Source organism: Chaetodon auriga, chromosome 4 (assembly GCF_051107435.1).
Source record: "Chaetodon auriga isolate fChaAug3 chromosome 4, fChaAug3.hap1, whole genome shotgun sequence".
Taxonomy (NCBI): Eukaryota; Metazoa; Chordata; class Actinopteri; order Chaetodontiformes; family Chaetodontidae; genus Chaetodon; species Chaetodon auriga.
The window spans coordinates 5,718,906-5,741,710 of NC_135077.1; the positions used below are offsets into that span (position 1 = coordinate 5,718,906).

The window sequence follows — 22,805 nt, forward strand, 5'->3', positions numbered from 1 at the left end:
TTCTGTTAAGGACTTCTACCAGAGCCCAGTGCTGAGCCACGCCCCTGTGTAACAACATTATGAAGCAATTTGAAATGGATGGGCAGGATGTGAGGGGATTTAGTTGCTTTTTCAGCTCTGTGATAGAATGATTGGCGCTATTAGTGCCAAGTTAGGTCAAATAAAAGAAGCAGCCTTAAATGGTTTACTGACATGCTTCTGATAGATCCGCACCCAAGAGCCAAGAGCCTGTTTTCAAATATAATGTTTTAAACTCGGTTTTAAATAACGCGGCTGCAAATGCGAACTGCAAACTGAAATGAGTTGAAGTTGCAGCATTAGTGAAAGTTGTGGGTTTTCCCCCTCGTTCTGGCACGGGGCCTCTTACCGACTGGAAAGGCTGACAGGCTGCTGATGAAACAGCTGCCAGAGTCCCGTAAAGAGCAGGGATGGAGAGGCAGAGCTGAGACATGACTCACACATGCACGCTCTCACTCTTCATGGAGGCACACTGAGAATGTGTGCACTGATGAGTCTGTGGTTGATGATTTCTGGTAAGCCTTCTTTCCTCCCTTCCTTCACAGAGTTTTAGATTTCTCTTTGGCGTTTTCTTTCAAACGTCTCCATTCTTTCTCCTTGTCTCTGAGTGTTATTAGAGAAAACAACAGCAAATGTCACATGTCTTGACCATTCACTCCTTCTCTCTGTTCGTTGCAGTGGTCTTTGTGTGTCTTGTCCCTTTTCATCATTTTCTATTGTGGAGCCTGCAGCTGCAGCTCAACATTTTAAAAAAAGCATTCAACTCGCAGCTATTGTGGGCTTGTACCATAGGGAAGTGGACACTGTGCTAGAATACAAGTGCAGAAAATAGACTGTGTACATTTTAGAGAAACTTTCTTCATTCAGAAGGAAACAGTTTTAATCAGGCATCCTCCCAACCATCTAAATCTCAGGAAACACAAAACCATTTGTGCGTGTGAAGAAGGAAGAATGTTACTCATGCAACTCGGTTTCTCAAATTTCATTTTAGGCACAGAGAATAAACTGTGGGTGGGCTAAAAGAGCGAAGAGTTCAAGTGTCAGCGCTTTATTGCAGCTACAGCTCCTTTACTTTTCATGGCCAGAGCCTCAAAACAGAGATTCTTGGGAACCCCTGTTTGATGAGATTGCTTTACTCCTCTGGCTATTTTTGTCACAGAATGAGAGAGAATCACACACTTGACCTATACAGCAGGTGGCAATGCAACGGCGGAAACACTGAAACACAATGTGAAACAGCTCTGGAGTCCCATATGACCAGCCAAGTAAAAATAATAAACTTTAACACAGTTACAAAGTGATTTATGAGGAAAAAAGGAAACAACCAATAAGAACAAATACAAGCAAAAACAGGAAATATAATAATAAAATGCAAGGAAAGGGTAATGTAAAGTCCTGTGTTGTTGCAGTTTGGGCCACATTAGGGGCAAAATCAGGATATCTTTTTTGTGTCTCTCTTGTTAGTTCCCCAACTTCCCCACGTTTAACACGAAATTGCTGAAATAGTCTTTTAACCACTTTTCACTGGCTTCCTGTTTGACGGTTTACCTTTAAAATATTTTGCTCATTGCATTATTGAGAGACAGATTTTTAATCTTTCAGTGAAAGATTCAATCTAACAGTGAAATTAAGCGGCTCCTCTCTCCTCAGCACACACTTCCGAGGTGGCCCCGGGCCCCAATTTGAGAACCCAGCTCGAGCTTGGTTTGAATTTGACGTCACTCCTGCTTTGCATAACCAGTCTCGCGCTTGTGATTGGACCGCTCGCGGGATTTAATCTGCATTTTCTTTTGTGATTACCACGTTTCGCCTTCAATCCGCTCCCGGACGGCTCCGTCGCTCTCCCCCCACTTCCCCCGCCCGAGTCCATCTTTCATGAGGGCGCCGCCAGCCGCTGCTCAAACGTGGAGGGAAGGACGCGGAGTGGGACGCTCGCAGCTGACTGCGCGGGTCCATTGTTAGTCTGGTGAAATTTACTGCCCTGTCGACATTTAAGTGCATTTTCCCTCCGTGCTGGATTGAAAGGGAGGGACTGTTTGTTTCTCCAGGAGTCTTCAAGTACACGGTCGGCGGTTGAAAGGTACGGGGAATTTACTACGCTGTAACGTTTCCAGTGCGAGCGAAATTATTTAAGTTAAACTGAATCACCTTCTGGTTTCTTTGCATTTTTTTTTTTTTTTTTTTAAAAACCGCAAATTGCCTCAAAAATGACCAGGCTGTTCACGGAAGCTCGTCCTGTTCGTGGCGTGTCCCTTAAATTAACCAAACACGGTTTGTTTTGATGCCAGACGCCGTCTCCGTCATGTGGGGCTGATGATGGAAGTGTAACATTCACGTTAGCACAGCACGAGACGGTGGGGCGGTGGTTTCAACGTGTTTTACCCTCACAAGGCCATTTATTTTGAAGCACGGCTGCACAAGACTCCACTGGCACGGTCCTAGTGGTATCAGGTTCGTGTTATCGACTGGCTTCGTGTGTTCCGCTCGGCATGCTGCCTCAGCGTGCACCGCTATTGTTCTGTGAGGCTAAACTGGGCCTTTTGCTAAACCTGGGAGAATTCAGCGTGTTTGCACCCAGAGACAAATGGTATTATTTAAGCTCCACTTGAGGCTTGAAAAAGCACCCAGAAACTCTCCGAACAATGGCTCCAAAAGAGGGGTCCCAGGACCACCAAGGCATCCTCGGCGGGGACCCGAAAAGCACGAGGCACGGTTTTATGATGTTGGAACTGTAAACAGCTGGTGGTGGGGCAATAAAATCAACAACAAAAAAAAAGTGTTTTAAAGATTGCAGAAACTCCTGCACATGTTCTGATCGTATAGATATAATGCCTCATCTGGGCGTTCAGATTATGGATTTATTTGGGGTCCTGAGGATGTGTTTTTGTAGATGTCTGTTTATCATTTGAAATCAGTGGCTTTGATGAAACTTAGTGTCAGCAGCATGTCGTACATCTCTGATACTGATATATATAACCAAGCTTGCACCTTGGATATCTTGCCTCCGCACCTAAGCCGTTTCCTTGCCAAGATAACCATCATCTCTGTGTTGGTATTTGCATCCCTACACATGCAGTGATCTCATTCTTGACTTAACAGAGCGACATGAGAGAAAAGGAGTTCAGAGAGCTCAGAGGCAGATTATCAGGCGGCATCGTCTGCAGATCTCAGTGATAGAGGGATGCTGTTTTGGCTCTGAATCTGCATTACATAATCAGTGTGTTTTGGGCTGTGTGGGTGTGGTGGGCATGGTTAGGGTGTGGGAGCGATGACACTATCCTTGGCTTAAAAACGGTATCCTGACATGCACTCACTGGGGAGTGTGTTGCTGCCTGAAAACCTCCATGCTACTGTTGTCAGGGTGTGGAGTCTGTTGTCATCTGCGTGTGAAATCAAGTGTGAATGACACACACGTGTGGCCTTTCTTCCCGTCCCCCTCACACCTTTCCCGACTTTCTGCATGGACTGCAAGACCCTTACTGCAGGGTCACTTATGCTGTGTCTTATGCTGCCTTCTTTTGCCTCAATTTGAGGTACTGTATTGTTTTTGGCCCTCAGTTTTCCACCATCTAGTGTGCACTGGTTGATAGTCTGATGGTGTGTTGAGTTGAGATTTGTCAATAAATAAAGTTGAAAAAGATTATATGGCACCAGAGGGGTCCTGTTAGACCTCTGATGGGATTTGGGAGAGATGGTGCGTAGAAAGAAGTACTGTTGATACCATTCACAGACATAGAGCTTATGATAACCTATTGCATTTTGTCTCTGAGACCCCAAACAGAGGTAATGTGTTATTTTCTGCAGTGGACTTGTCATTGGTTCACAATTATGTTTATTAACATTCGCACAGTGTCTTCAGGACTCAGGTCCACTCAGATGAATTGTCAGTTCTGCGTCTGAAGGTGTTGTTTCCAGGTGAGCAGGAACAGGTTCTGCCTGAGTTTCAGGTTCTGTGAAAGACCCACATTTTTTGCCACATTCAGCCTTTGAGTTGTGACACAGCTGTTGTATTTACGATGCTCAGCCACTTCCGCTGTTGACGCCGCTGTTTCCCCTTCCTCTTTCTCAAGGCCAAAGCAAAAAGAGGATTAAAAAGAGGAAGCCACAAGCGTTATGCAAAGAAATCTGCCGTGCTTTAAAAACTTTAAAAAAGAATTTCAGACATGACATTCTTGAGAAAAATGCAGGTGGTTGACACTGAAACATTGGCAGAAGTGTGACTTTAAAATGGGGGCCACGCGCTGGGAAACAGATCCAGCCTACTGCTCTGTGAGCAATACCCGGTCTGTGTCTGCACTGAAATACCTGCAGTACCTCAAATACTTTCTCCTCAGTTACTCAAAGGCCTTTTGTCATGTCAGATTTCAGCCATCCAAAAGGTTGACTTTATCTGGGTGGCAGGCCTGTGAATGAAGACGACTAACAACAAATGTTGTGATATACTGTTGGATTGATACGTTTTGGGGCAGATCATTTGTGGTGTTTATACAGCTTAGCGTAGGCTCGTGTGCATTAGTGCAACAGCTGTGAGAGGTTATGATGGTTGTGGATGCCGGGGTCAAGGGTTCATATCTATTCTCCACCGTCATCCCACAGAGTGAGAACAGAATGTACTTACCAGTTGCTCTCTGTAGTATCAACAAGCATCAATTTTTGGGTGTTTTTATGGTCATTGTGAAGCAGATTTTAAAGTCAAAGTCATCCACGTCTGAGAGGCCATGTCCATCACAATTTCTGAGAGCCTATGGTGACATTATCAAATGTCTTTTGTTGTCCAATACCAAAAGATATTCAATTAACTTAAATGTATGACATGGAAAGCACTGAATCCTCTCATTTGGCAGATTTGCTTGAAATTGTATTGAACGATTATCAAAATAGTTGCCAGTTGATTTTGTGGTAATTGTTGCAGCTCTGTTACTTGTGAAAGTGTTTGGTTCAGTACTGTAACTGTTGAAACTGCCCCTCAAATGTCTGTCAGCAATCATCAAAACTTACTCCATTTACTATCAAAACCTGAAAATATTTACATTTGGAGAATCCGTAGCCACTAAATGTTTGACTCTAGCTCAATTGACGATTACAATTGTTTGATTACCTAATTGTTTCGAATATGAATTTCTGTAGAGTAGACTAGTAGAGATAGTGGTGAACTTCTTGTATCTGTAAAAACCATCATTTGTACCACTGGGATTTGGCACTTCTCAGCCTGTCCCTTGTCTGAGAACTCACTCAAAAGTCCTGGCGGCTGAAGGGAAAGCACAGCCCCGTACAGGGCAGAGCATTTGCATCCACTTGAAAGTCAGCTGCTTGTATGTCCTGCAACCAGTGTCGGTCTCGGTCCCACACCCATGGACATCCAGTCCCTGCCTGCTTTATACTGCATCTGTTCAGGATGGCGTTCAGGGTTAAACTATGTTTCGTCATTCGGGTTTGTTGTGTGTCTCCTGTGTTGCTCTTGGCCGTTCAGCTGTGGGGCGATGAGGCGGTGTGGTGCTCGAACTCTCGTCACTGTGGTTTAGAGGCTGGCACCCTCCTGCTCATTAGGATGAAGTGGTGGACGCTGGCGCTGCAATTTTAGGCACTCAGTCTGTCTGGGACTGTGATGCTGGGCTCAGTGCACTGTAATTATTGGAAGAGTAATTCAGCACTTTCACAGTCTGTTTTTTAGTTCACTTTGGTAGCTTTGAATGCCTTCCCAAAGACACATCTTGCTATCCCATTACAGTGGTACATATTGCAGTGTTGTAAAGTGCTGTTGTATTTACAGCTGATAAGAGAAAGACCTGTGACACGTTCAAACGTTCCTGGATGGTACATGGTGACTGTCATAAGCTGAAATTTGTAAATGTGAACATGTCATTACATTTGGAATAAAAAGTGACAGCCCGAGTTTAAAAAATGGGAAAACGTGTGTGTGCACGCCTGTTCGGTTGAAACCGTGCACTTTAACAACCAAATAAGATTTGATATTGCATGGCGATGATGCCTTCATTTGGCCCTGTTTCCCACGTGTAGCAGCTGTCTCTGTCGGTGCAATGCTGTATATTTTCATCTATTTAGTTATTGATCCAAGTCTGTCTGAGGTGAATCAAAGTGCACAACAGCTACGAGGGTGTGTCTTTGTTTGTGTTGAGCAGGTCGTGCATATCCTGTTGTGTATGCCATCCTTTGCGCCTCTATGTGCATGAGGTGGTTGAACCTCTGTGCTCTCTCATTGGTGTGTGCGTGTTCGTGTGTGTGCGTGCGTGCGCCACACATTCAGGGGTGCGGCTGTGGGTTTGTGTGTCTGTCAGAGAGGCAGGCAGGGGAGGTGTGGATCACTGTCCATCTGGCCTCAGCTCACCCTGCCCAGTCAGAGGCATAGTAACTGATCTGGCCCTCAGGCTCTCCAGCATTGTATTGACTATCTGCCTGTGTGTAGCCAGTTAGTTGGTAGACAGGAGAGCAGCCGCTGACAGGCTTAAATATGTCAAATCTTATGTAATCTCTGGCCTCTCTACAGACAACCATCCTTTATCGAATTGTTTAATCTGGTTCTTTAATTTTTATGTTGAATTCAAGTTACTGAAAATTGTCAGAGGCTTTTAACAAAGAATAATGAAATTCTGTGAATAAAGGGTTTCAGTGTTTCTCATGCCTGCACAGTCAACTCCTGCCCCTCTGTTTTACTTTGTTAGTTAGCTGACAGTGGAAAGGCACACAAAATATGGAACAAGAGAGGGAGATAACATGGGGCAACAGTCCTTGGCAGGAAACTGGCATGACTTTCCTACAGCAGTGTGCCTGGTCTAAATCTTTTTTACAGCCATGGCTCCATTCTTCAACTTCTTCCCTGCCTTTGTTTTCTTCTGCAGCCTTTCTGCTAGTTTCTACCTGAAGTCCTGTAATACATGAGGTTAAACAGGTTGAACACGCCTTGACATTTGCGAATGGAACTGTTAGATGGGCGGAATTGTTATTGGTAATTAAGTGCCCTTCACTGATCTAAAAGTGAGAGAGCAAGTAAGCAAAAGCAAGCCTGACCTGAAACTAATGCATTATTTTGGTATTTACAGTATGTAATGTGGAATCCTGACTTAACAGAGATCTGTATGGGACTACAGTTGCAGACATAAGTAGAACGTAAAGATGAACCTGTGACATACTAGCAGTCCTTAATGTCTACTGTATGAAAGACATCGCTGAGTCCCTCCTTCACCCTGCAGCCCATTCAATATCCCTGGGTACTTTTGGGTGAAGCTACCCGTGCCAGCTGCTCCTCCATCCCATTGCACAGGATAATCCACTCAAAACCCACCCCCACTCCCCTCAGCATCGTGCTTGTGGGGGTTACATGGTGCACTGTGCAGACAATGGGGCTTATCTGTCCACTCCCCCCTCTTAGTACCCTAATGTTATGCATTATGCATGCAAACACTTAAGGTTATTATGGAATGAGAATCACAGCCATTATTGCGGTTATTGTTATTATCTGATTACATGGACACAGATGCATACACTCACTCCTACCCCCCTCTGGTTGATGATACCACTTTACTGACTACTTGCCCCACCATCAGCCTGTCCTGGTGGCAGCAGAACCTTGCCGCTGTCTTTTTGATAATCATGCCAGGTTAGAACAGATTGTAACCCATTTCCCCTGCGGCCTTTTAGACCACTGTGCCGCCAGTAGCTGCTAGTCCATCCCATTTTGACTGCCACTCCCATAAAGGCTAACTGGCTTAGTCCACTTAACTTGTAGCCACATTTAACCACCTGCTCCTAATGGCCCTATTGAGTAGCTTACAGTCACTTAGCACATGTTAGTGTCCCGTATGGAATTGATTAGAATAAGCTGCCTGCTTAATGTCAAGCGTGATCCCCCCCCTTGATGAAAGTGTTTTTTCCTGCTAAGAGTGTTGACTGTGCCATGGAGCATCTTAAGCTCTTGTCAGCAGTTTCATTTTTTTTATCTGTACAGACAGCGTGAACTTTGGAACTCTGATTTCCGCCACTAATCTAATTAAAGGTATAGTCATAGGACACATCCCTCACCTTTGTCTATTGTGTATCATGCTTGTAGGGCACATTGCTGAGGTACACTTGGGACATTCTGGCCTTATTGCTATTGCTTTTTGGCACAGTTTGATTTTAAATGAAGTTTTTAGTTTAGTATTTTCCAGGTGCCTTTCTTTCCAGTGCAAGTTTAAATGATTTTTCATTAACAAGTGGTGTGTTGTCTTATTAGGAATTTTATTAATTTTGTTACTTCACAACAAAGTCATATGTGTATGTTCAAGAAAGCGTGTTCAAATGTATTAATGTGTTAAATTTCAATTGTTTCTGAAGAAGACACACATAGCATTGAAGAGATTTTGCAGACATAAATTTTGCTGATTGTTTGTCAAGCTGCAGATGGTGGATGTGCCACAGTGTTATTTAACAATTGGCATTTTATGCCTGGTTGTGACTGGTTTCTGGGCACAAGGATGTATCATCACTGGTTTGGATTTGGACTTTGAGGATTGTGCTGTGTTCAAAATGTTAAAGATGGGCCTGTTTCCTGATGTCAGGCTAGTAGCTTGATTGGATGATATTTGTCCTACGTTCCACTTTAATAAATTACTGCTCAATGATGCAGGGATTGATGACAAAGAGTTGGAGAAAGCTATTTGTGGAAAACAAGTCAGTTTATTCAGGACAAGCATTTATCAGTGCAAATGCAGTCTTGGGATGAAATACGGTGATATGAGGCTTGACAGCATGCACACAGTCTTTGTTATTTTGACAGATGAAGTGAAGTTGGGAAAGTCATTGATGGTTAATACGGTTCTTTACAGATAACAAGGTTCATGGAGTGCCATTTATGTTCTTGATGGTGTCTCTCTCTCTCTCTTTTTCTCTCTCTCTCTCTCTCTCTCTCTCTCTCTCTCACACACATAAAGTGTCCATCCTTAGACATCAACTAACAGCCTGTAGAAGGTATCAATGAACCGCTTCAATGGGTAGCTATTAAGCCATTTATTTAAAAAAAAAAAAGGGTTAATAGAGAATCTTATTAATCTTTCTGCCCTACTAAGCTATAGGATGGTGCAGCTTTTAAAGGTTTGTCTTCTTTCTTGCCTTGTATGCTTTTCTACCTGCTGGTCAGATTGGCTGGTTGTAAAACATAAAGTTCTGATATTACTGGTATGTAATGTATTTTATTATTTTACAAATGGTTTTCCAACAATGTACCCCAATATGAGTAAAAAGCAGCCCTACCCAACTATAATCCTTCCCCTCCATGAGGGAGTTCATTAGATTGAGGCTTTAAGCGGTGCTGTGGCTTTGGGTGATGTTTTTATCTTTAGATTGCATGAACGCATCATCCACTGTACAGTATGTGGACAACAGAAGTCAGAAACGGATCATTAAGGTTGCAGTGGTTCTTTTTCTTTTTAGTGTAATGCGACGCATCACTCCTGTGGTATCAGAACTAAAGCAGTGTGTCATAGATATAAGGAATTTCCATTTGAATAAGCCTGTGCTCTTCACAGTCAGCATTACACTGTGGGAAAAGTCTGTGATCCAATGGCTGTGTTGATGGTAACTGTGAAGCTACGTCGTCCTTCATTAACTTGATATTTATTGGTCGTTTCTAACCTGGTGCAAGCAGTCACTAACATCGTTTTAAGATCATGTTAGACACATTGAGCTTTAAGCACAAAGACAGACTTGTCTATTTTGCCCACATCAGTTATCTCTATCCTTTCTTGTTGATCAAGGCTGAGAAATGTCAATAAAAACCAACATAAAGTGGTTTGTCAGATTGCTGTCTGGTCTTGTAGCCAGGAGAGCAGATTTTAATCCCATCTGAGTAAAATCAGTGCGATAAAATGACTATTTCTGTGAATGGAGCCTGATGACTTTGATTAAAGCGATGTAACGGCTGTTTCATGTCGAATAAAACAGATCTTACTCTTTAACAAAAAGGTCTGTCCATGTGGGGATCCTTTCCGTTGTATTGTCCGACACGTATTATAATGATCAGAGCCTGTCAGTGGCAAAAACTAACACTTCAAGCGGACGTACATTGATAGTGCACAAATGCCTGCAGGGATTACCGTTTTGTGGCTGCTGGCTACCACGCCTTCATTCTTAATGAAAAAAAAATGTCTCCATTGGGCACTTGAACCCCATAATCAGATGATGTGTGACTTGAATTCCTCCCGTTTGTCTGGAATATTGAAGTCTTCCAGGACACATGCACTGGCACCAACTGGGCACAGCCGCACAACGTCACTTTCGTTGATTGGAAATGAAATGTAGGTCAAGCTGACACAAAATGCAATAAAGTCAGGACAGTTTTCAAATCAACAAGTCACACTTATTCAAGAGAGGAATAAGATATAGATACCAAATGCCCTTTTTTTCTTGGACTTGTTGGTGAAACAGCCAGTAAGGACTGGGAAAAAGTAAGATGTACTGTGTTTGTGTGTCAAAGTGAGAGAGGGAGCTGCAAAGAATCAGCTATTCAGCAGTCTGCTCTGTAGAGCGGTGTATTCAAACCCTTGACTTATACACACTGTGCCTCTCCTGTCAGCTTGCTTTGAAATGTGTTAGTGTGTGTGTGCATGTTCCAGTCGCAGATTAAATTTCTCTTCTTTCTCTCTCCCTCTCTGTCGTTCTGTATTTGTGTTAATTTAACACTCACGTTGTGATACAGCAGAAACAGCACCACTGCCTTGTATGGTCAGATGGAGAGGCTTCAGCTGTATTTCTTTCCTTTACTGGTCTGTAGGCAACACCATGCCATCAGAAACTGCTCCCCTCCACCCAGCCCTCCACTTGCTGGAAGCTTGGATTCTGCTCATCAAACACCAAACCTCATCAGCAGCTTAGCTATCTGACAAACTGTTTTGAGTAACGTTTGCCATAACTTTCTTCGTCAGCACCCCTAAGCCATATAAAATGTCCTATCGGCATTTGACATGAATCATCATCTAACGTGGCAGGCTAACATTGGCTAACATTATCTAGCACACTGCGTTTGTTTGGAAAGAAAAATAAACTCACCAACATGTTTTCTTGGACTCTCTGTGTGCCCAGGAAAAGGAATGAATTGTCCTTTTGTAACTTTGCAACGGAAAAGGGAACATGTCTGCCTTCTTCTCGAACATAGTGAAACTTATAAAATACTGATATATAGCTACACCCCCTTCTCCTCTGATACTCCTTTTTCATCCTACCCTAGCGAGTTGATGGGATTGGTTCCATAGGTATGTGATGTACGACACCCTGGCTGTCTGAATCTGTGTTTGTGAGACGTCATTGGTCCTCTGCAGTTCCATGGTGTCAATACTCGCTCATGATATGTCTTGTAGCATGTAAAAAACACCATATGGGCATACTAAGAAGGTTAAAAACTAGACTTTCCTTGGAGGGGGTCTTGTTTTTGGTAAGATTGTTTTTGGTTTCATCTGTCATTGAAGAGCGGTTTGATACATTTTGTACCTTTTTTGTACTGGCGGTAGGATCAGTACTAGTAGTAGATAAAAATTGGAGTGGAAGTGAGCAGTTTCCCTGCATCTGGTCTGTTCCTCTTAGACAGAACCTTGAACTCTGTGTTAGGAAAACCCCTTCCTTTCCCAAACAAGATTAAACGTCTTGTTTTGCTTGTCATTCCACTGCACTTATACAGTGTTGCGCACACACAGATACACTCACAATACTGCCTGTGTTTCTTCCTGTGTACATGCCTATCCCTTGAACACACACCAGAGTAAAGTTAATGAACAAACGGACAGAAGGGTTTCATTTCTCATTTGTAAACACTGTCTTTCTCCACTCCACTTACGCTGTCTGCTGAACGCTCCCAGACCTGTAGCTGCTGTCACGTCCGCCAGGCCAGCTGTAGCTTTAAATGTCTAAAGAAGGAGCAGTTTAACAATGTAGAGATGAATCAACTGTGCCTGTGGAATTGAAGGAATGCAGGAAGTGGCGGGCCACTGAATTCCAGCTTTGACTTCTTTTTTTTTCCGTCTGCATGTGTATAAATTTGTGCAAATTACATTCATGCACACTTTCATCCTACGCATTCTTTACTCAGTCACACGGCTCTATCTGATGCATGTACACGCAACGCGCATCCATTCAATGGACTCCCTCTGACCATTTTATTCCCTATTCAGTAACACACATGCTCATAACACACACACACACACGCACAGCCAGCTGTCACTGTGTAGCCCAGAGGAGTCTTGAGGAAGTCAGCAGAGCTGGAATGTGGATGGGTCGGATGTGCTCTCGATACCACTCACTGCTGCATTTGGTGTGCACTGTCTACCGTTAATCATCTTGGAGCAGATGCACCGTTGACATGGATCTTAAAGTAGAAACTCAACATCAGCTAGTTTTAATATGCAAACTAGCCCTGCAATTGTTTTTTTTTTTTTGTTTTTTTTTGGATAAACATATCAATCTATTTGCTTTATTAAATGTCAGAAAATTGTGGAAAACACTTTCACAGACAAATCTCTTTGTCCAGCCAACAGTCTCAAATCATCACATTTGAGAAGCTGTATGAACATAATATTTATCTTTGAACAATGACTAAAAGCTTCAGTACCCCCCCACCCCCCCACCCCCAAACCCCTGCCATGCTCCCAACACAGCTAAATCCCTCTCTGCTTGTATTAGACACAGTATTAAAAGTGACCCATTTTGTCAGGCACTGCTTCTAATGTCTGGACATGTAGAGCAAGAGACGGAGAGATAGATAGAGATGGGGTACGACAGATGTAATTAAACTGCCTCAAGACAGAGGTCAGGAGTAAGATTTATTGACACACAAGGCCATATTTCTGTATTAGAGAAAGTGGAATGTAAACACCACGGAGTTCTTTCTCTGTCGAGACAGCCTCCCTCTAACAATCTTACAAAGTGATGGCTGCATTAATAACACACTCTTCTTCTGCTTGGGCTAAACATTACAACTGTGTTGCTGCAGTTTTGGTCTTGGGCCTTCATCTTCATCACAATATTTGCAGCACACTGTAATTGTCACCAGGGTTATTGAGCTAATTCTGATATTAGTCATGTGGAGCCGGCCAAAAAGAAGGCATGCTGTGCCCTGAATATGGTTTTAAATCTTCAGTGAAGAAGGATTTGTTATGCAAATGTGGACAACGAGAATGGCAGACAATAGAGGATTTGTTGTATTTCATCAAAATGCATGAGGCTGTTCATCTGGACCATTTTAAAAATGCTGCTGGTATTGTTGCACAGTCATTTGTTTTTGACGTAACATGTTTCCAACTATGTGTCGACATCTTGAAGAATAAATAAATCTTATTAGTGCGTTCTAATGGATATGAAAGCAAGCACCGCAGTAACGGAGCAGTCTCACTGTCATTTAGTAAAACATCACTTGTCTGTGCGTGCGTGTGTGGATGGGATTTTAATGATCCATTCACTTCCTGTCTGTGCTGCGTCACATCATGTCAGCTGTTTAGAGATGATGCCTGTACTTGCCTAGAAGGGGGTCATCACATCGGGAATGTGATTCATTCTGCTATCTGCTAAGCCCCCGGCATTAGTAGCTGGACTGGCAAAACTATGCCATGCCAGCAGTCAAACTCTCTGTCTCACTCCTCCTCCATTTTTTTCCTATTTTTGACTTTTTTTGTATGGTTCCTACTTTGTTTATGACGTGAAAATCTTTCCATTTATATAGGTTGCATGATGATAATGGATTTGATTTTCACAATGGTGTCTCAGGCTCTGCACATTAGCTAATTGACCCTCACTTAAGGCTTAATGTTTTCCCAAAGAAGGAACAATCCAAACATTGTGTTGGTAGTCAGGTTACTCTCCCCGACTCTGCTTCCTTTCTGTGTGATATTTGTAACCACAGAGACCAGAGGATAAGCAGAAAGGCGAGAGAAGGCAGCAGGAGTGAAAACTGTTGTAAGGCAGCCACTGAGTCCAGCTGTCAAGTTCTCCATGCCTGTGTGGCGTCTGCAGGGAGGCGTATTCAATAGATATCAATGCTTAACTGGCCAAACAAGTTATTCTAGTATTGGCAACAATTGGTCCATTGTCACTGTTGGTGCCCCAGTATTGTGTTACTTCAGATGTTAATGCAGGGAAACAAATGTTTCCTTACCTTTCGACAAGAATGAGGGCTAGTTCTTCAAAAGACTTTATTCTAAAATGTCTCTTGGAAATTTTGTCAGTGGGAGATGAATACAGATGCTTTATCGAGGCCAAAGGCTAAACCTTTTAGTCCTTGATTTTTATTCGGCACTGTGCAGCTGTATAAGTCTCATGTCTGTGGAAACTTTCACTCATTGGTACTTGTTGATTTTCCAAGATGTTTTTAGTTATCTGGCTTAATGGCTTGCGTATCATAAACCATCTATGGCAATGACCACCTTATTAATTTGTACTGAAATTGCAGACTTTGCTCTTTGCTTTGTCCATTCGTATTTTCACTCTTTCTTACCTTGCCGTAATTGTAACATGTTGACATGTGTTTGTGTGCCTTGTGTTACTTCAGCTTAATGAATTTCATTTACTCTCCATTTGAAGCTTTTGTTTTGTTCCATTACTTTGTCATGTTCTCATAGGTCTTTGCTCTTTTTCTAGCCATTACAGTCTTTTTTCATTTCTCCTTCAATCCATCTCTTGCACAGATTGTTTCCAGGACCAAACAGATCTTCTGCTGGCTAGACCATATGTGTAGCAATTTACTGGAAGCACATCTATTAACCGTGGGAGGAGGGGAGGGAGGATGTGACCAAAGAGGAGACAGAGGAACAAGCACCAAGAGGGGAGTAATGAGGAGGGGGTAGGGAGAAGCTCAGCTACTGTGGTCAGAGGGGCAAAGGAGTGGGTGTGTGTGGATGGGGGGGGGATAAACCCACAGTGGATCCGGGAAGAGATCTGTCCAAGAGCAAGGGAAAACTTGACTGAGGTTAATGACTCCAAGACTTGATTCTACTAATATACATCCTCCACATCTCGCCCTTCCACTTCATTCTCTCCTGTTCCTCACCACAGCTTCTTATACGATATTATAGGATATTCATTTCAAGTTTTCCACTAGTGCTGTCAAGTAAGGAATCTCCTAGGACGTAAATCTGTTAGCAATCATAAAATGACATGACTGTTACCATCTGCATCTGCTCAACAGAGAGGAAGACAATGGCCAACAAATGGGCCACTTGGAGCTTGTTTTCCACCTCCTCCCTCTCCTCCTCCTCTGTGGCCTGTGTGTCATGTCAGGAGATTGTGAAGCCTCCCTTGGCTTTCAGCACTCCAAACCACAGCTTTTCCCCTTCAATTTCAAGATGCCTGAAGCCATTTGGAGAACAGTCACAAGTCATCAGTTTTTTATGTTTCTGCCCCATAAAATACACAGTTGAACCAATCCAGGGATCCTTTTATTGTGGTATTTTAATAGTGAATAGCGAAGTTTATTTTGGTGCCGCAGGCATTTTGATGCATTATTATCATGGTCAGCACATTAGAATAGCAGACTGGTCACTGTGGAGAAGAGCTGGTTTAGAGAAAAGATTTTTTTGGCATCTCCAACTGCTCACTTCCTCTTTTTCAGGCTCCCCCAAAGGCCTTGGAGGCCCCTTACCAGAAATGGCATTTCCTTTGGCTAACAGTGACATGTTTTTCATGACTTTATGAGTTCTGCACCGTGGTGCAATCCAGCATTTAATAGGTGTGTAATAAAAGAAAATTGTCGACATCGACATCCTTGTGATCCTTGCTTTATTATTCCTCTACAGGACATTGAAGTGTGAGAGGATCTGGCCAATCAAGACAAGCGTGAGACCCTGGACCTTGTAGGTAACAGCAGGAGCCTCGGCACCCGTACCTTAGGAGGAGGGAATGAAACCGGATGGGGTTACCATGGAAACCACTGAGCCCACTGAAGGTGCAGCAGGTGTAGCAGAGCCATCAGAGCCATTGCAGGAGAACATACCAGAGCAAGCCCCATCGCAACCAGAAGAAATTGCAAATGATGCAGCACCCGGGGCTGTTCCTAAGGCCAACGTCAAGCCAGTTGCGGCAAAAATCAAACCGAAAGCTGTTGCAAGTAAAACACAGCCCACAGCCAATTCTGCAGGGGCCTCAGGGTCCATCTCACGGCCAGGTGCTGCCGCTCACCGCACGGTGAATGATATCAGATCTTCTAACAGTGTTACAGCAGCCGCAGTCAAGAAAACAACAACAACAGCAGCTGCAAAATCATCATCAGCGGGTACTGTACCTAAAAGACCAGTAGGTGTAGCAGCCGTTTCCTCCGCCGTCAAGAACCCAACTAGAGTGCCTGATAAGAAGCCTGTTGGACCGGCCAGGACTACCTCTGTTGCTGCTTCTACAGTAACAAATGGTACCAAACCAACAACAGTGAATGGCACTGCTAAGAAGAGACCAGGTGCTGAGACTGTTAATGTAGCTAGACCCAAAACCACTGGTAAGTCTGAATGAGATCATTAAAACTGAGTGGAAATGAAATAATACTTAATATTTAGTCAAAAAATATTTCATGGCAACTTCTCTGCTGTATTGGATAACCTATGCTTAAACACCCCTTTTCTCTTGCTTTTTCTGATTTCTGTACAGTCTCATTTTCATGTTCCATTTTTTTGTAGTTTCTACCAGCAGACCAGCAGCATACATTGCTCCTAAACCCAGCACTTCGACCACAACAAAAGCTGCTGCTTCTGCTGTTTCAAAGACCACCAGGTACGCATGCCTAACACAAATGAAAAGCAGTTGATTACGTAATATAACCAGCCAATGATGCCGTGTCCATCGAGCTCTCAGGGACAATTGAATTAGCTTCTCAGTAGGGAAACTCCTTTATTTTACTGGCAATAACCTTCTGCCCTCTCTGAGATCGAAACTTTGTAGTCACCTTACAATCTGGATGAGAAGGCGACTTTATTTGTCTTGATGCCCTGAAAGAGAGCCGCGGAGAACGATGTCCATTGTGGTCTTTGGGCGATTATTGAGTCAGATTTCGCTTCAAGAGAGTGAGTCATGTTAGCAGTAATAACCTGAGACAGAGGGCCTTAACAGAGGCAGCGATACTGAAGAACAACCGCTTTGTCCCAAGCAGACCCCCTAGCTGAAACTGGCCCCACCTCCCCAGGGCAGAGAGCTATTGACTCGGATCATAATCCCTCTCATACTGAACTGAGGTTTGGATAGAGAGTGCTATGGTTGGACTAAACTTGCTGAAAGAGCTGCTCTCAAGTTCTCTGAAGTCCATTTTGGCAGTTGTAGAATTTCATAGTTGACCCAGTCATTTACTACCATTTCAAGAAGAAAGCTTTTCTCTGAAAATGCTTTTTACTTGAAAGAAATTCAAGCTGTCCCAATAAAATACAGGCTTTTGTATTCTGTTGCCAAACAGAATCATCAGCTGGTAGCCAAAGCAATAACTACAAAACATACATGATTCCAGGTTTTGAGCTTTGTTAATGTGCTAGGCGTTTGTGTAAATGAAGTGATCTGTTTCTAATGTTTGTAGAGAGTCAGATTCATAATACACCAATCCAACATCTTTCCACTTTTTGTCTTTAAAATGTCAGAAAATGTTTAGATATTTTTTAAATGCTTGTCCCAGGTTGGCTTCCAAGATGAGTGAATATCTTTTTTGAAATACTGGTCAGACAAAATATTCCCAATGAGTAAAGTTAAGTAAATTGTACGAGTGGAAAAAAGAAGTGAATCTGCACAATGGAGAAGCTGGAACCAAAGAACAGTTGTAGTCTTTGCTTGGTAAATCATTTAATCTTTTTGGACTAGACAGTGTTACCATTGTCTGAAGGATTTTGATTGTTTTCTGTGTTGTTTCACGAGTGACCATGATCAGTTTTATGTCGTGTTTAATACTGGGGCACCATGTAGATTTGGGTGATGGAGGGGTCAAGGTTGGAGTGGTTATTCCTGATATTCTATAACATGTGTGGAAGGATGTGTACATGGAGAAGCTCTTCCGTTGAATTAATCAGAGGTGTCATTTCAAGTGTTAGGAGCCTGATTACAGTAGCTTATCATCCTTATGTGACTTTTGCTTGGGTTGTTGCCTAGGAAGTGACATCAGACTCTCGCCTCTCGGCCTGAGACACAGAGAGGAGAACAGGAGAACAGCAGCAGGTGTCTGCCCTTGTGTCAGATAATGCGTGTTGCATTTCATGCCACCTGCGTGTGATGGCAAAGTCAGTGTCATGTTGATTCCTTTGTGTAGCCTCACTGGTAGTGGTGTGCTCTTCAGTCAGTACTGCTGTTCGTGCTGTAACACCAACACAGCTTCTCCCAGCTGGAGCCTGTGTTTGCATTGGTCATGATAACACTAATAATCTAAAGCAGGTGTTCTGAAACTTACCACTCAAAGGTCCACATCTGATTTTTATTTTTCAATTAATTCATGTAACATCTCTTGTGATCGGGCCAGCGTGAAACTGAGGCAGACAAGGCTCAGTCCCTTTCTGACTCAAAACACTGACTACATTTACATTAGTTGTAGAAATTGTGCACCAGTGAAAATCTGTGAGCTGATAGTAAATTTTCAAGTTTAACATAAACGTGAAAACTCGACAGCAGCAACTCACAACAGTCTCCAGCAGTTGGAGCAATGCTGTCAACAATAGGGAAATCAGCCATGTTAAAACCACATTCATCTGGGCACAGGATCGCTGTGAGTGATCTCCAGCTACACTGCATATTCAAGGTCACTAACAATTTATTGATCAATAGAAAATATGTTTCATAATAGAAAAATTACACTTACATACATACAACACATACCGTATTATAGCCTATTCATAACACAAGGTATGGCAGGGGACTCAGCTGCATTTGTCGAAGGGCCAAAATTTTTCCTGGCAGATACTGTGAGGGCCAGACATTCAAAAAAGACAATCAGGTTTAGTTAATCCTCTTATTGTTTAGTGTTTTCACTTTCTTACAAAATTGAGCCTATATTAGGGTAACAGTCTGCTAAAATATGGACAATACATAATAACTAGATAATTAAGTAGAAAATGCTCTAAGAGCTCCGCCGAGGGGGCAGTCAGTGCTCAATACAAAACCTGCAGTTTAACTACCAATGTATGAGTCCTTATCTCAACAAGAAAACTCTCTTTGGGATCCCAGGGAGCAAATGAAAATCCTCAGTTTGTCACCTCCTGCGTCAGCTAGAGAAGCTTAGTGATTCTCAGACAGCTCCCGAGTTCCCTCCAGTAGTCCGGCCAGCGCACTGCTGACGGCCCCAGAGAATGGCCAGCCAGGGAGAAGAGCGGTTTGATGGTGGGTCCACAGAGTAGAGAGGATGGAGTTACAGAATAATTAAAATCCTGTAGAAGGGGACAACTATGATTTACAGACTCACTGGCTCATTGCTAGAGGTTGGCAAGGTAACCAACAATCTCTCTCTGGATGGTCTGGGCCTCTTCCAGTGGTGAGTAATGTTAGATGCGCACATTCTTTGAATTCATTAATATTCTGTGGGACGGATGTGGCCCCTGGTTCGTCATTTGACAATCACTTATAGGCTGGGTCCTGATTGATTTTCTGTGTTGTCCAGATGAGGACCAAGGTCTGGACTTTGAGAAGCGATGATCTGTAGAAACACATGCAACAGAATTTAATGTTGCTAAAGGACTTGGCAAACTACCCAGTGAGATTATTTATCTGTAACACAAAGGCTGCAAAGCCTCCTCCTGGTAATTTCACAGCTGCTTTCTCTACCATATTGTTCCCGTATTGCTGTCACACAGGAACACACAATAACATTTTCCATGTAAAGTATCTGCGGGTAAATCTCTTTCATGTAGACTGACTGAAGCAAACAGCACCCACAATAAGGCCAGCATGCCATGGAAAGTGTAGTAGCACACTGCCTATGGCAAATGAAAGACCAGCCTCTCTCATGAAGTATTAATGTTAATTGGGCCAAAGGGAGGAATAACAACATATTGGGTTTTTAAAAAAATTATTTTACTTTAACCTTTACTTTTAACTTTATGTTTAACTGTGAGCTCCTGGAAATAGGATTTGTGTTTAGGGAAGGTGGGAATGAGCTTGCCTGAAGGACATGATAGAAAGGTCAGGAAAATGCTGGATCCTTGGTGAACACTTTTATTGTACACAGTCATGTGGCAGGGCTGTTTCAGCTGTGTGTTGATACTGTAACTAAGAAACACATACATGTGTAAACACACAATCCATCTGAATGACAGGAGGATGTCTGTCCCTGTGGTTGATAGGATCCCTTGATAAATGGAGTAGAAGCCAAATGTTTTAAAATTCTGGTACCTACTTAGCTCTGTTGTCCTCCAGTAATGGCTTATGCTGTCCTTGCTCTGACTGAGCAATCAGTCTTTGTCCGCCTCACCCCCTCTTTCAGTCACCCTTCTCCTCACCCTCGTCCCTTATTTTCCGCCGTCTGTGCGTGTACAGTGCTGGGAGTTTGGCCAGAATCTCTTTACCTTACAGTTCATCGTCCATGTAGTTGACCTCATTATTTCTAACTCATTAATCATTTAGCTGCATTACAGAGAATTAAAATTTCATAGTGTAGTTGTGTAACATGAGAAAAGGGAGTGGAAATGCATTCATATTGGTGAAAAAGATTAATACTCAAAGGGTCACCATGAAGAATGGACAGAATTACTGATGAACAGGACTTGTTGGTCTCTTAGATAAGAATATTTTCTCATTATTGACAAAACAAAACATGAATTGGCTGTCAAGGATAATTGATCACAATTACACCACAACCATTGCTTTGACCTTGGAAGACTCTCTTGGTTTTCCTCGTTTATCCTGTCATTGGATGCGTTTCTCTTCTTGTCTCATCTCTCGATTTCTTTTGTGTGGTTCCATTGGAGATACAACTATCATTTCTGCCCGATGCTCTTGCCAGGGAGCGGGATTGCTGCCCAAACAGAAAAGGCCTATGGCATTATCACAGTGACAGTGTGTGCCCAGGGCCTAAGAGCCAACACTGTCTGCCATGCTATTGCTAGGCTGCAACACTTCATCTAAACTCTCCACCGACCTGATTCAGGCCTCCACTCTTTATTGTCAAGGAGATAACACAAGCCCTTGGAATGTGTGCTACTCTCGAGAAGGAGTAAAGCAGCTGGTTTTGGACAGCCTACAAGCCAAACAAGGTATTGTTGGGGTGCTCCATTTCCATTTGTTGTCTTGGAGGGGGGCCCTTCAAGTGATGAGGGGAAAAAGGATGAGGACAGAAGAATGTGTATTTAATTGCATTTTATTGGTAGGAAGAGCTTACTGCAACAGGAATAAAGTGTACCACCGGGCCAAGCCCGCTTCTTTCTCTTTGGCTTGATTAAAACAGAATAGTTTAGTCTATGGGAGCAGGTATGTTGAGGGACTCGAGCTCCCCAGCTGTGTTTTTAGAAGCAACAAGATGGAGTAGGTGTTGCTTCAACAGTGCCCCGTGGGCTCATGCTTACACTTTGAGTTTTGGTCAACAGATGTGTCAGCTGCTCAGAATGTAAATACTGTGGATGTGTTTATTGCATGTGTCATAGACATTTGTGAATATTGACCACAAAGCAAGCCATAAATTGTATTTAATGACTTGTCCTTGTGCTGACCTTTGACCTTAAGAGGACCTCATGTTTGGTCATTAAAATCCTCTAGATGGCTGTGTGGTGCCTCTCATCCTCTCTTTGAACTGTGATTTGCATTGATTTCAACCCTGTGTTGGCAGGAAATGTAATCCATACTAATACACCAACAACAGAATCACCAGCCACCGCCCACAGGCAGTGTGTGGAGTACAGACATTAGTAAGTCTGTCAGCTCCTCTCTGTGCTGTCCCTCTGGATCAAGCCACTATGAGTTATGACTCATCATAAAAACAATGTCACGGGGGGGGGGGTTATATTGTGTCTGTGACCTCCCATTACCCTCTGTGTTCCACCCCTTAACTCTTATCTTCATTTCTGTCTCTCTAATTTCATCCTTCAGGCTCACTTTTCTGTCAGAGAAACTCATTCACTCAATTTTGCCTGTCTTGATTCCTGCTATAATTGAGTCATTCTGTCAATTCATATTTTGCATGTATGCAGGATTGGATATGACGGCCTCAATTAATGCACCTTTTTCCTACCTTTCCCCAATTCTGTTGGGTTTCCTTCACAAAAGTTCAGACATGTGCCTCTGTCCTATATTTCTGCTTGTTTGTTTTTCTTCTCTTGTTCATCATTACCCAACACTCACTGAGGGCTGACTTCATCACAGTGTCTGACACACTTTCCAGTCTTTGGGCTGCAAGTCACATTAGAACCCAAGTGTAACGGTTACCAATTACCATATCCATAGAGTCCATGTCTGTGCAGTGGCTGTCTGATCTTGGGGAAACAAATGGTCATTGTAATGGTTATTGTAATAGGAGTGGCATCTGTGTGCAGTCATGCTACTATGCTGGAAACCATCAAAGTCAGTATGTCTTTGTGTACATCATCGACTGTATTAGCTGGCGGAGTCCAAAAGAAGACAGAATGGACATTTTTGTAATTGGTGTTAGTGTCATGCAGTTCCTAAAGGCAAATATACATTTGATTATACAGCTCATGTTGTGAAAGTGAACTCGATTTGTTCGAAACAGATGTCAGACAGATTATTTATAGTGCAGAGGTTTTGCATAGTTTTTGCACAAGAGGGTTTAAGTGTAGAAGAGAGGGCCAGTACAGCGGCTGACGGTGTGCTCGGTTAACCGAATGACTTTGTTCGTAGGTTTGGGTCGGTGTTAAAGA

At 43.0% G+C, this 22,805-nt stretch overlaps 1 protein-coding gene across 1 annotated transcript in view; it reads left to right on the forward strand.

The window, feature by feature from the left end:
* Positions 1-1,962: 1,962 nt before the first annotated feature.
* prr36a (proline rich 36a) overlaps positions 1,963-22,805 on the forward strand; it is a 29,441-nt gene continuing 8,598 nt past the window's right edge. The window contains exons 1-3 of the mRNA XM_076728209.1: positions 1,963-2,098; positions 15,786-16,477; positions 16,656-16,749. Of these exons, the coding sequence (XP_076584324.1) occupies positions 15,889-16,477; positions 16,656-16,749 (683 nt within the window). The 5' untranslated portion in view covers positions 1,963-2,098; positions 15,786-15,888. The remainder of the gene's footprint in view (positions 2,099-15,785; positions 16,478-16,655; positions 16,750-22,805) is intronic.